At 39.9% G+C, this 15,352-nt stretch overlaps 1 protein-coding gene across 3 annotated transcripts in view; it reads left to right on the top strand.

Moving 5' to 3' along the window:
• Positions 1 to 15,352, top strand: part of VEPH1 (ventricular zone expressed PH domain containing 1) — a 262,961-nt gene that overhangs the window by 221,009 nt on the left and 26,600 nt on the right. For all 3 annotated transcript variants that reach the window (XM_003256345.4, XM_003256344.4, XM_030822750.1), the window contains one exon: positions 8,337 to 8,454. In XM_003256345.4, coding sequence (XP_003256393.1) covers positions 8,337 to 8,454 — 118 coding nt within the window. The remainder of the gene's footprint in view (positions 1 to 8,336; positions 8,455 to 15,352) is intronic.

The raw sequence follows: 15,352 nt of genomic DNA, 5'->3' as shown, positions 1-15,352 counted from the left end.
ACAAAAATCTTTGCTCATTGGGAAGGAGTCTGGGTTCTTACTTTTACCCTTTAGAATGTAAATAAATCCCTCCAGGTTGAAGAGAAGACTAATGTCTCCAGCTTGACAACCCAAGCTCCTATATCCTGGGTCTTATCCCCATCTTAAAATGTAAACATACCTCTGGGAAAGTAAATCTCTCTAGATGGTATTTCACTTTCTAATTAGTCATAAATTTACTTCTAAAGCTTGTTTTTTTAGCCCAGGTCCCAAGTTTCAGTAAAATTTGTTCAAAAAGCCCTAACTGTGCAGAAACACAAAAATATTTTCACAGCCCTAAACTAATACACTATGACACAGCAATTCCACTCCTGAGTGATTATCACAGAAAAATTTTTGCTCACATCCACAAGGGAACACATGTAAGAATATTCATTGTTACATCATTGTGTAAGTTCAGAGATGGGGGCACCCTTGGTGCCCACACTAAGGAAATGGTTAGGTGAAATGTGGGGGGTGGTGGATGCACACCATTAAATCGCTGTGCAGCTGTAGAGGCAATAGTTAGCTAAATATGCATAGAATACCACATAGAGATCTTGAGTGAAACGAACAAGAAACCAAATAGGGTTCACAGCCTACCATTATTTGCAAAGATGAAAAATAAACATTGCTACATATTTTTCAAGAATATGTATCTGTTCCAAGACATGTACCAAACCCAAAAGGTGAGTACTTATAAAAAGGGGAAGTTGGAGAAACAGTCTGAGAATTAAAGTGGTATTAGGGATAAAGGAAAAAAAATAAAACTATGAGAATGAGAGAAGCACCTTCCCTCCAACTACATAACCTACATTGCTACGAGCATGATTTTCCTGCTATCAGATCTCAAAAGGAAGGAAAAAAAGCCTCTCCAAATTAGTTCTTTAACATCAGCATGCTCTGTAGTATAGTACCACAAATGATTTAACAAATAGTACTAAATATTTGTTGAATGTAGGTGGCAGTAATCAATTAGAAAAAAAAAATCACTGCAATTCTTTGCTTTGCACTATGAAAGGAGAATATGTAAGTGCTGGCTATAATTGCCAAAAGTTCTGTGATTACATTTTACTGCTGAACCACTGTAAAAATGTTAAAGTTTTCTTGACCTTTTGAACATTGTTAGTGTTTTGGCCTTGCTCCCACTCTAATAATTTGCTGGTTTTAATGAACTGAAGTTGCAAAGAAATTGTATTTGTAAAAAAGATAATTGTGGTTTTATCAAACATTTATAAAACTTGTTATATAGCTTCATGCAACTTGCCACCTTTATTTTCTACTCAACTCATACACTTCCATTAAATTTTTCACAAACCATTTTACTTAAACTCTTGTCATGTTAACTGCCAATATCCTGTAGTCAGATTATTTTTCGTCATTTTTAGATGAGTGTGATTTTGGTGAATTTGGCTTTTTTTATTTTGTCATATTTGTTCCTAAACTAAAGTATTCTTCAGAGCTTCTCTCTGAAATGAATCAAACATAGTGTTTTCTTCCAGCCACTTGGAGCCAGACCCATAGAATTGCCATGATTTTCCAAGAAGGAATTCAGTTCTTCCCAACACATAGGGACTCAAAGGATAGAAATATAAGTTTATTTAGTGATATGTAGTGATAGTGAGGAGTTCACCACACTGGCCTCATATAGTCATGTATACCTCGTGTTCCCTTACTAATTAGGCATAGAAATATGAGAACCAGTGGGACATAGCACATACGTGGCATTCATGCAGTATACTGAAATGCACTATGAGTCCTTCCACATCAGTGCCCTGCTGCCTCTGCTTAGATTCTGCTCCCCCATGGCCTACCTCCCTCTCCACCCACTCCAGCCTTCTGCCAAGTTTCAAATTGGGCCCAATGAGTTCAATTTTCACACCTAATCTCTTCTTGCCATATTGCACAATTTGGAATAATAACATCTCTGATGTTTAAAAATGAAAACTTTGCTCTTGTGACCAGTCTAGCTGTTTTGTCATATGAAATGAAACTTTTCTTTTTCTGAGATGGAGTTTTGCTCTTGTTGCCCAGACTGGAGTGCAATGGCATGATCTCGGCTCACCACAACCTCTGCCTCCTAGGCTCAAGCGATTTTCCTGCCTCAGCCTCCCAAGTAGCTGGCATTACAGGCACTTGCCACCGTTCCTGGCTAATTTTTTTTTTTTTTTTTTTAGTAGAGAGGGGGTTTCGTCATCTGGTCTTGAACTCCTGACCTTGTGATCCACCCACCTCCACCTCCCAAAGTGCTGGGATTACAGGCATAAGCCACCGCACCTGGCCTCTTTTTTCTTATTTTTTAGGTCTCACTCTGTTGCCCAGACTGCAGTGCAGTGGTGGGATCTCGGCTCACTGCAACCTCTGCCTCCCACGTTCAAACAATTCTTGTGCCTCAGCCTCCCAAGTAGCTACGATGACAGGTGCCTGCCACCATGCCCAGCTAATTTTTGTACTTTTAGTAGAAACAAGGTTTCACCGGGCTGGCCAGGCTGATCTCCAACTCCTGACCTCAAGTGATCTACCCACCTTGGCCTCTCAAAGTGCTGGGATTACAGATTTGAGCCACCATGCCTGACCCCTTGAAATCAAACTATTGTGGAAAAGAATGAGCATATGCACATGGAGAGTGACAAATTCCTCAAATACCAATCAGCGGACACAGATCGGCCATCCCCACAACTGCTTTGAAGGATATAGGATTAATTTTACAGTCAGTGCACACCACAGCAACTTGGGGAGCTTGTGTAAAAATGTAGATGGGGTGCAGTGGCTCAGGACTTCTAATCACAGCACTCTGGGAGGCTGAGGTGGAAAGACTGTTTGAGCCCAAGCATCTGAGACTAGCCTGGGCAACATAGTGAGAACTCTGAACAGACAATCTGAAAAAGCTGAGGGTCTTGAGAACAAGTAGTCAACATACTATATTGATGAATTAAGACAAACATCATTGTTAAATTATTAACACTTTATTCTAAAAACTTGTTAAATAAAATGAATTCCTGTAATACCCATAGATATGCAGATATATAGATACAGATATATATATAGAGAGAGATATATAGATTTTTTTAACAAATGTAGTCTGGAAACTCTTAATGGTCATAATTGAATAGACATGAACACTGAAAACCTAAATGCTACTGTTGATATAAATTAGAGATAAGATCTATGTGCTTCAATTAGTAAAAATGCATAATAATTCATTGAACATTTACTATGCGCAAAGTGCCATGCTAAGTATTTTTAAAAGCTGCAAAATAATATGGAAGTCAGTCTTCATGGTAAGAGCTTTAATCCAGTTGAGAGCCAAAACATCGCACCAGAAGAAGCTTAGTAACAATCACACCTCACACAAATGAAGCTGTATTCAGTTTCCTCTGTGAAGAATACTGCAGACACAATGAATTACCTTCTCACCACCTTGGACTGATGACTATGTCTCTTTCATCTCTTTATCCATGGTTCCTGATACCAGGTGCTATGAATACTGTGTTATATAAATTGAATCCAATCGTAATATTTTTCACAAGTTGAAAAACATAAAAAAATTGTGGCGTGGATATTCTTTAAAGTCTCTTTTGCTAGTTTATTTATTCAACAAACAGCATTTCCTACTAGACACTATGCCTATAACAATTTAAGACAATATGAAGATCAATCATTAATTATATTCCCTAAGTAAGCTTATTTCACACCTTGGACTCCATATCATTAGAGTATGTGCACTGAAAATAACTATACAAACATAAACTTCTTATTATTATGTGAAAATATTTGGGAATTTTTAAAAATACTTGCTTACATTTCTTAAAACATACTTGAAATATATGCCTAGAGTGATCTTATTAACCACAGGCACACAGAGCACGTGAGGCAATCCTGTGTTTTCTATCTGTGCACAAATAGCTTTAGGACAGAATTTAAATGTGCCAAAACCCAAAGTTCTTCCAGATGTATGCTTTCACTGATTTCTGGAAAATTGCTTCACAGTACCCTCTCAAAGTACATAGACCACATTATAAAATCCAGAGGCCACTATGCACTTTTACAAAATCCACTGCGTTGACTCATGCTGTCATTTGTCAGTGAAATGATGTTGTAAATCTCGCATCTTTCTATGCTGCCTGGCTTAGACTTCTTATAGAGTTTTCCAAATTCCTACCCTCGTTAATGACTCTTTTTCTAAAACTGGAGAAATGCTTACTTAGCCAAATGTTTAAAAATACTATTTTTTCCTCCAGTGAGTTTTAATCTTCTTGAATTAAATGATGTTTATCAGGAAAACCATTCTTAGTGCATGCCTACTATGAATATGTATCCTTTTTTTTTTTACATCAATGAAAATAGTTTGAACTTCAGCATTCTTTTGTGTTTTATTTTGTGTGTGTATGTTTTATTGAGACCTGATTTGGAGTGCACTTGGGAGAATGTGACTCCTCTAAGTAGAATCATCACTTTCATGGAGAATTGGGCAAAAGGATGTCATTTTTGATTCCTCTTCACGGCACAATCTCAGTATTAGTTTTCAATAATGCGTAACAAATTAGCACAAACCTAGCAATTTAAAACAACACATACTTATTATCTCACAGTACCAGAGGGTCAGGATTTCAGTTGTAACTTAGCTGGGTCCTCCACTCAGGGTCTTACAGGGCTACAATCAAGGTATTGGCTGGGCTGTGTTTTCATTTGGAGGTTCAAATGGGTAGGGTCTGCTTTCAAACTCATTCTGTTCATTGACAAGAATCATTTTTTTGCAGTTGTAGAACTGATGACTTTGAACTCTTACTGGCTACCAGCTGAAGGCCTCCTTTAAGATCCTAAAAGCCACCCATAGTCCCTGCAGTTCATAATGTGGCAATTTGCTTCCTTCAAGCACAGCAGGAGGGTCTCCCTATGCATCTGCTAGCAAGACAGGTTTTGTGTGTGTGTGTGTGTGTGTGTTTGTGTATAATAACAATGAAATTGATATCCTATCCCCTTTGACATATTCTTGGCCAGGAGCAAATCATAAGTCCTTCCCGTACACAGGGAATGGGAGTGTACAAACAGATGAACACCACAAGGTGAAAATTACTGGGAGGTCACCTTAGGGTCTGTCTGCCGCAATCCAATTAGAACTGAAAAATACTCAGACAGTGACTTAGAGTTAGATATAAGTTATTTTTATCACTTTTCTGGAGTCAAGTTATCTTAAAGAAAGCTTGTAATTCTCTAAACAAATCTATTTTTGTTCTCCTGTTAGAAAAATAGAAGCCATATAGCAATTCTTGGGCAAGGCCTGGGGAAGCTGCAGGACCCAGAAGGGTAAAGAAGATTAAGTAGGAGAGAGAACTACTGACCTCAAGCACATTTAAGAGGTCAAAATTCCAAAAATCTAGGTGTCACTGGTTGTTGGTTTGTGTTTGCTTGTTTTGTGATTTATTTTGCTTTGATTTTTCACAAATATTGGAAACTATATGTGTTTCATCTGTCTTTCCATTCAAAATGTGCTATTATCACCAACTTCAAAGTTCATACAACTACCGTGGATATCCTTTAGCACAACACCTAAATCCTCTGAGGAGGTAAGCCTGCTTTTGGCTTCAGAAATTGAATGCAGGAATGTAGTTTACCATCTGTCTGAAACATTTAAAGTAAACTTTTTTCCAAGACAAATGTGGATTATATGCAACAAACTGGGAATTTTCTGGTCTTAGAACAGGAAAAATAAAGGAACCCTTAAGTATTATTTTAAGTACTTTGTTTGCTAGTTAGTGTTTGTGGTGAATGAAAAATTGATCCTTAATTGTGTGGGAAACAGAGAAGTGATCTGCATGGCAATGGCCAAGTACAGACTTCAGAGACTTCACAGTTTTGAAACTGATATTTATGAACATCTGCTTTTTCCCCATAAATTTTAATATGGATTGTATCCTTTGAAACTCACAAAACTCCCAGGTGCTTCTTCAGTATTTATCTTGGAAAACATACTTTAAAAAAAAAAAAAGTCTTCTTTTCTTCCATTGAACATATTCAAAATCATTTTTGTCAAAACAATATTCCTAGATATACAGCACCTATTGGAATGCCTGAGATATGGTATTAAAGATTAGCAACCCAAAATGTTGCAGTCACCATGTCAAACCTCCAAAATGTCCAACCCCAGAACACAAGCCATAATAGTCTTAATAAAGGATGCTGAAAAGTATCCATTTCTAGGCCCAGGGCATGCCTTTTGTTATTACACAAATATCTGTTTAGTGTTTGCTATGTGATAGGCACTTTTAGGTGCCAAGTTTATAGCAGCCAACACAACAGACAAAATATCTGTCCTCATTGTGTTTATGTTCCAGGGAGTGTAAATGTTCTCTTTAAAAATTCCCTTTAACTTTTTGTACTATCTTTTATATAGTTCGTTAGTAAAAAAGCTTTGTGCTGGGTCTACAAACCAATGCTAATCCATTAATGATGCTGGACTGGACTCTGGGCATATTATGAAAAAAATAAACATGTTTCTGTTCTCAGTGAACTCATAGTTGGACATACTTCTCACCTCTGTCAAGAAATTGAGAACTGAGAATTAGGAGCTTTGGGATGCAATCAGGGTATCCACTTGATCATTCTCTATTTAGATCCCTTATAAGCAGTGCAAACAGTGCCTACACGCCTCAGCCTTGAAAATTCTAAGAACTATTCCTATACAGAGAGAAGATAAGAGTGTGTAGGCTAAAGGAAAGGAAATAAAATCACAGCTCAACAGAACACAAACATGTTAGTGGGCTGGGTACATGCAAGGCCAATAAGAACATTAAGTCCCTCTTAGGAGGAGGAGCCTTTTAAGAATGCAGTTTCTGGTCATCCATCCTATACCAAAGGATACAAGTCATTTACATAATAGGAAAGCCTCAGGAGGACAGTAGAGCTATTTAATTTAGTTAGGCTAGTAGTTTTCCATCCATTTACAGTCTAACAGACCCTCTCTGCCCTGCCCCTTAAAGAGGAACACATTGGCATGGTGCCACGGGGCACATAAAACATGTGCAGTCTTCTTGGAGTGTCAATTCTACTCAACCATTTGGAGGAAAAAAAATTAACTAATTTACTGGTAAATAATTTAATGCATTATCTTCCATTAAAACCAATGCAGGCCAGGCATGGTGGCTCGTGCATGCCTGCAATCCCAGCTTTTTCGGAGGCCAAGGAAGGTGGATCACTTGAGATCAGGAGTTGGAGACCAGCCTGGCCAACACGGCATAACCCTGTCTCTACTAGATATACAAAAATTAGCCAGGTGTGGTGGCAGGCACCTGTGAAGCCAGCTGCTCAGGAGGCTGAAACATGAGAATCACTTGAACCCAGGAGGTGAAGGTTGCAGTGAGCCAAGATCGCACCACCACACTCCAACCTGGACAGCAGAGTGAGACTCTATCTCAGGAAAAAAATAAAAGTAAAAATAAAAAAAAAATCAATGTAGCTTATATTTTGTAATAGAATGCAAAATTTGCATACAGTTTTAGGATAAAGCAAAAGAGCTAAACAGTCCTGGAGCCAAGGGCTGAGGGGTTAAGCCCCACCCCCATATTTTCCATCAGCCTCCTGTAAAGCCAACATAATAAATATAATATATTTTTTTGAGACAGGGTCTCAATCTGTCACCTGGGCTGGAGTACAGTGGTGCAATCTCGCCTCACTGCGACCTCTGCCTCACAGGCTCAAGCGATCCTCTCGCCTCAGCCTCCTGAGTAGCTAGGACCACAGGCATATACCACCAGGCCTGGCTAATGTTTTTGTATTTGTGGTAGAGACAAGGTTTTGCCATGTTGCCCAGGCTGGTCTTGAACTTCTGAGTTTCAGGCAATCTGCCTGCCTCGGCCTCCCAGAGTGTTGGGATTACAGGCATGACCCACCACGCCCAGCCAATAATATTTTTTGATATGGATAATTGGTTCTCAATTTTATATAAAATGTAAATCCCCCAGCAGCATGTCTTCCAACCACATTGCCACTTGGATATCCCTTCTTTTTAGAAAATCTGGAGCCACTGCTAGATGCAAGAAAATTCTGGGCCATTTCAGGCTCTGACACCTCAACCCTGACACTCAGCCCTGGGGCCTGTGCTCGCTCCCGCTGCATTTATGAATACTCTCATGGAAAAGTTTAGCTGAATGCTTTTTTTAAGGCTGGCCAAGAGAAATTTTTTTCAATGCTGCGTCTTAGTCTTTAGTACTGAGATTGAGCATTGACCATCCTGATCCACATCCCCTTCTCCCAGTCTCGAAATGTTAGGTAGCAGGCAGAGCAGCTTATGTTCTTTGTGCTTTGTGTTCCTGACACAGGATCTGGACCAGGTACAGCTCCATCTGGAAGAAGTGAGGTTCTTTGACGTGTTTGGCTTCAGTGAAACAGCAGGAGCATGGCAATGCTTCATGTGCAACAATCCTGAGAAAGCAACGGGTGAGAGACCCCTACCTGCTGCTAAGAACCATTCGTGCCCCGAATTACAGGGATCTGTCAGCTCCATTGTTCTAGGTGGCCTTCCTCTTGCATAAACATCCCCAGTTGTAATAATGCACAGAGTCATGTCCCTGCTTTGTGCTGAGAAAGGCGTCTCACCAAAGTGGTCGTAGGAAAAAGGGAAAACTTTGGGAGGCAGAGAAACAATCCCTTACCTATATGTGGTTATCAAGGAAGCAGTATCAGCCATTTTGCCCTAAAAGTATTCATTTCATCCAGATGACCCTGAGGGTTAGAAAGAAAAAAAGTGTTCTGTCAAGATGTGTTCCTTAAGGAAATGAGACCACACTAAATGAGTGAATCAGCACACAGACCATATTATCTCATGTAATCCCTAACACTGTTGCTTGATGATTAAACTGTGTAAAAAGTGAAGCATTAAAATAGTAAGAAATTATCTGAGAAATAACCTCATAGCTGGTTATTCGCCTTCCACTTCCTTTCTGCTGCTCAAGGTATTTGGTCTACTGACCTTGCCTAAAAATAATTGTTAGCAAATACAAGTCATGCCCTGTGCTAAACATATCAGATACCTTATCTCATTTAATCAGTCCTTGCAGTACTCTTATGAGGAAAATACTGGCATTATCTCTGCTTTACTGATGAGGAAACTGAGGCACAGAGAGGTATGGTAACTGCCCAAGGTCACAAAGATAAATTAACAGCAGCAGAATTTGAATGCAGCCTGACTCTAGAACCCATGCTCTTAACCATTTCACCATTCTGCCTCCTGGTTACACTTGGCTCAATCCAACCAGTGGAAACAGATTGCTAATAAGCCTATGTCCAAAAAGTTACGCTGTCATTGGAAGTGAACTATTTCATCACTAATGTGCCCTTTGAAAGGAGAGAGCTCTCAATGCTGACTCGGCTCAGGAACTGCATTTAGGATCACAAGAGCAGTGTTAAAAAGACTGTTGAACACAAAGCCACTTTGTAGATGAGCCATCCTCTAGACAGCCATTGATTATACCACCTGTACTTGGTCCTTTAATTTTAGGATTTTATGCATCTTAAAGATTACCCATTGTGGCAAGTCTGTCCTCTTGTTAACTGCCAAGATGTTGAGGCTGAATTGTAAAAGTATGTTTATTTGGCCAGATGGAGATGTGTAGGGCTCTCAGAGAAGTACCAATTAAAATGTATTACCCCTCGGAAAAGATGCGGATGGCAGAAGCTGGCAGTTAGGACGCCAGCCTTTGTGAAGCACAGATTGTTGGCTGATTACAGAGTCTGGATTGAGCCAATGCCAGAGTGAACACCCCAATTTTTTAAAAGTTAATTCAAACAAATAAGGAATTGGGGAATTGACTGCCTCCATTATAAAACTTTCTAATTAGATCTTATTTTATATGTGAAAAAGACAGAGCATAAAAGAAGCTTTATTTGAGAACTAGTAAAATAAGGTACTTAGGTAGCTCTGAGAGGCCCTGAAGAGTTTTCACTCCAAGTAAGCTGAGTCCTTAGTTCGATAAATATTTAATCATATCTGGCCAAGGGAGGCCTCAGAAAAGGGGCTGAAAGTTAAAAACACGAAGTGTTCCTTTAATATATGTTTTCTCAAATTCACTGCCATGCTCTTGAATTGAACGTTCTGCACATTTACTCTTTCTTGTGTTTCTCACAGTTAAATATAGACTGAGAACATATAGCAATAAAAATTCAAACAAGGCCAAATATTTTATAGCAGAACATATTGAATCAAAATGTTTGGCCCTGAAAACTTCAGTGGGTTTGGATTTCTTTGCTCATTTCCTTTTGCTACATGAAGAGGATTTGAGTTTAAGAAAAGTCCTATTTTAAACTGTTTTTTTTTTTTCACCAAAACCCTTGACTCCCTGGATAGTTTATATAGGTTGTTGATTTCATCTTCTTTTTTATATAAGCACTTAAATTATATATTTAATCTAAGTGAAAGGTCTAACATATTACTGTTGCCAAATATATTTCTCATGGAGACAGTATTTGCATTCAAGTTCTGCTTAAATTCAAAGTTTAAAGATGAGACATAGCAACAAATACTTTATTGGTCATGCACAGCTAGCATATTACTTGTATCCAATTTTTCATTTATGCAATGCATGTTTGTTGCATTAGTTGAGTGTCTTCTACAGGCTGACCCTTGGGATAGAAATATGAATAAGGTACAATGTCTCTGCTCTAAAAGAAATTCATAATCCAGTTAGGGCCAAAAGGTGTATTTGAAAAAATCTAGCATACTTCTTTTATGTTTTTAGCATGCTCTATTTGTTGAGTGAGTGAGTGAGTGAATGAATGAATGAATAATATTTAAAAATGGCAATGTCAAATATTCCTTGAATGTTAAAATGTGATGTTTCAAGATTGTGATTATGGGGGGTGGAGCCAAGATGACCGAATAGGAACAGCTCCGGTCTCCAGCTCCCAGCCCCTGCGACACAGAAGACGGGTGATTTCTGCATTTCTGCTTGAGGTACCGGTTTCATCTCACTAGGGAGTGCCTAACAGTGGGTGCAGGACAGTCGGTGAAGCGCACTGTGCGCGAGCCGAAGCAGGGCGAGGCATTGACTCACTCGGGAAGCGCAAGGGGTCAGGGAGTTCCCTTTCCTAGTCAAAGAAAGGGGAAGCAGACGGCACCTGGAATATCGGGTCAGTCCCATCCTAATACTGCGCTTTTCCAACGGGCCTGGAAAACGGCACACTAGGAGATTGTGTCCCGCACCTGGCTCGGAGGGTCCTATGCCCACGGAGTCTCGCTAATTGCTAGCACAGCAGTCTGAGATCAAGCTGCAAGGCGGCAGCGAGGCTGGGGGAGGGGCGCCCGCCATTGCCCAGGCTTGCTTAGGTAAACAAAGCAGCCAGGAAGCTCGAACTGGGTGGAGCCCACCACAGCTCAAGGAGGCCTGCCTGCCTCTGTAGGCTCCACCTCTGGGGGCAGGGCACAGACAAAGAAAAACTCTGCAAGAACTTCCACAGACTTAAATGTCCCTGTCTGACTGACAGCTTTGAAGAGAGTAGTGGTTCTCCCAGCATGCAGCTGGAGATCTGAGAACGGTCAGACTGCCTCCTAAAGTGGGTCCCTCACCCCTGAGCAGCCTAACTGGGAGGCACCCCCCCAGTAGGGACAGACTGACACCTCACTCAACCCGGTACTTCTCTGAGACAAAACTTGCAGAGGAACTATCAGACAGCTGAATTTGTGGTCTCACGAAAATCCGCTGTTCTGCAGCCACCGCTGCTGACACCCAGCCAAACAGGGTCTGGAGTGCACCTCTAGTAAATTCCAACAGACCTGCAGCTGAGGGTCCTGTCTGGTAGAAGGAAAACTAACAAACAGAAAGGACATCCACACCAAAAACCCATCTGTACATCACCATCATCAAAGACAAAAAGTAGATAAAACCACAAAGATGGGGAAAAAACAGACCAAAAAAACTGGAAACTCTAAAAAACAGAGCACCTCTCCTCCTCCAAAGGAACGCAGTTCCTCACCAGCAACGGAACAAAGCTGGATGGAGGATGACTTTGATGAGCTGAGAGTAGAAGGCTTCAGACGATCAAACTACTCTGAGCTACGAGAGGAAATTCAAAACAACAGGAAAGAAGTTAAAAACTTTGAAAAAAAATTAGAAGAATGGATAACTAGAATAACCAATGGAGAGAAGGGCTTCAAGGAGCTGATGGAGCTGAAAGCCAAGTTTCGAGAACTACGCGAAGATTGCAGAAGCCTCAGTAGCAGATGCGATCAACTGGAAGAAAGGGTATCGCTGATGGAAGATGAAATGAATGAAATGAAGAGAGAAGGGAAGTTTAGAACAAAAAGGATAAAAAGAAATGAACAAAGCCTCCAAGAAATTTGGGACTATGTGAAAAGACCAAACCTACGTCTGATTGGTGTACCTGAAAATGATGGGGAGAATGGAACCAAGTTGGAAAACACTCTGCAAGATATTATCCAGGAGAACTTCCCCAATCTAGCAAGGCAGGCCAGCATTCAGATTCAGGAAATACAGAGAACGCCACAAAGATACTCCTCGAGAAGGGCAACTCCAAGACATATTATTGTCAGATTCACCAAAGTTGAAATGAAAGAAAAAATGTTAAGGGCAGCCAGAGAGAAAAGTTGGGTTACCCACAAAGGGAAGCCCATCAGACTAACAGCTGATCTCTCAGCAGAAACTCTACAAGCCAGAAGAGAGTGGGGGCCGATATTCAACATTCTTAAAGAAAAGAATTTTCAACCCAGAATCTCCTATCACGCCAAACTAAGCTTCATAAGTGAAGGAGAAATAAAACACTTTACAGACAAGCAAACGCTGAGTGATTTTGTCACCACCAGGCCTGCCCTAAAAGAGCTCCTGAAGGAAGCACTAAACATGGAAAGGAACAACCGGTACCAGCCACTGCAAAAACATGCCAAATTGTAAAGACCATCGAGACTAGGAAGAAACTATAGCAACTAACAAGCAAATTAACCAACTAACATCATAATGACAGGATCAGATTCACACATAACAATATTAACTTTAAATGTAAATGGGCTAAATGCTCCAATCAAAAGACACAGACTGGCAAACTGGATAAGGAGTCAGGACCCATCAGTGTGCTGTATTCAGGAAACCCATCTCACGTGCAGAGACACACATAGACTCAAAATAAAGGGATGGAGGAAGATCTATCAAGCAACTGGAAAACAAAAAAAGGCAGGGGTTGCAATCCTAGTCTCTGATAAAATAGACTTTAAACCAACAAAGATCAAAAGAGACAAAGAAGGCCATTACATAATGGTAAAGGGATCAATTCAACAAGAAGAGCTAACTATCCTAAATATATATGCACCCAACACAGGAGCACCCAGATTCATAAAGCAAGTCCTGAGTGACCTACAAAGGGACTTAAACTCCCACACAATAATAATGGGAGATTTTAACACCCCACTGTCAGCATTAGACAGATCAACGAGACAGAAAGTTAACAAGGATATCCAGGAATTGAACTCAGCTCTACATAAAGTGGACCTAATAGACATCTACAGAACTCTCCACCCCAAGTCAACAGAATATACATTTTTTTCAGCACCACACCACACCTATTCCAAAATTGACCACATAGTTGGAAGTAAAGCTCTCCTCAGCAAATGTAAAAGAACAGAAATTATAACAAACTGTCTCTCAGACCACAGTGCAATCAAACTAGAACTCAGGATTAAGAAACTCACTCAAAACCGCTCTACTACATGGAAACTGAACAACCTGCTCCTGAATGACTATTGGGTACATAATGAAATGAAGGCAGAAATAAAGATGTTCTTTGAAACCAACGAGAACAAAGACACAACATACCAGAATCTCTGGGACACATTCAAAGCAGTGTGTAGAGGGAAATTTATAGCACTAAATGCCCACAAGAGAAAGCAGGAAAGATCCAAAATTGACTCCCTAACATCACAATTAAAAGAACTAGAAAAGCAAGAGCAAACACATTCAAAAGCTAGCAGAAGGCTAGAAATAACTAAAATCAGAGCAGAACTGAAGGAAATAGAGACACAAAAAACCCTTCAAAAAATTAATGAATCCAGGAGCTGGTTTTTTGAAAGGATCAACAAAATTGATGGACCGCTAGCAAGACTAATAAAGAAGAAAAGAGAGAAGAATCAAATAGATGCAATAAAAAACGAAAAAGGGGATATCACCACCGATCCCACAGAAATACAATCTACCATCAGAGAATACTACAAACACCTCTATGCAAATAAACTAGAAAATCTAGAAGAAATGGATAAATTCCTCGACAAATACACCCTCCCAAGACTAAACCAGGAAGAAGTTGAATCTCTGAATAGACCAATAACAGGTTCTGAAATTGTGGCAATAATCAATAGCTTACCAACCAAAAAGAGTCCAGGACCTGATGGATTCACAGCGAATTCTACCAGAGGTACAAGGAGGAACTGGTACCATTCCTTCTGAAACTATTCCAATCGATAGAAAAAGAGGGAATCCTCCCTAACACATTTTATGAAGCCAGCATCGTCCTGATACCAAAACCTGGCAGAGACATAACCAAAAAAGAGAATTTCAGACCAATATCCTTGATGAACATTGATGCAAAAATCCTCAATAAAATACTGGCAAACCGAATCCAGCAGCACATCAAAAAGCTTATCCACCATGATCAAGTGGGCTTCATCCCTGGGATGCAAGGCTGGTTCAACATACGCAAATCAATAAATGTAATCCAGCATATAAACAGAACCAAAGACAAAAACCACATGATTATCTCAATAGATGCAGAAAAGGCCTTTGACAAAATTCAACAACCCTTCATGCTAAAAACTCTCAATAAATTAGGTATTGATGGGACGTATCTCAAAATAATAAGAGCTATCTATGACAAACCCACAGCCAATATCATACTGAATGGGCAAAAACTGGAAGCATTCCCTCTGAAAACTGGCACAAGACAGGGATGCCCTCTCTCACCGCTCCTATTCAACATAGTGCTGGAAGTTCTGGCCAGAGCAATCAGGCAGGAGAAGGAAATAAAAGGTATTCAATTAGGAAAAGAGGAAGTCAAATTGTCCCTGTTTGCAGATGACATGATTGTATATCTAGAAAACCCCATTGTCTCAGCCCAAAATCTCCTTAAGCTGATTAGCAACTTCAGCGAAGTCTCAGGATACAAAATCAATGTACAAAAATCACAAGCATTCTTGAACACCAATAACAGACAAACAGAGAGCCAAATCATGAGTGAACTCCCATTCACAATTGCTTCAAAGAGAATAAAATACCTAGGAATCCAACTTACAAGGGATGTGAAGGACCTCTTCAAGGAGAACTACAAACCACTGCTCAAT

This window comes from Nomascus leucogenys, chromosome 11 (assembly GCF_006542625.1).
Source record: "Nomascus leucogenys isolate Asia chromosome 11, Asia_NLE_v1, whole genome shotgun sequence".
NCBI classification, from domain to species: domain Eukaryota; kingdom Metazoa; phylum Chordata; class Mammalia; order Primates; family Hylobatidae; genus Nomascus; species Nomascus leucogenys.
Note: the sequence above shows the minus strand (reverse complement) of the source record. Positions and strands in the feature narration are given on the sequence as shown.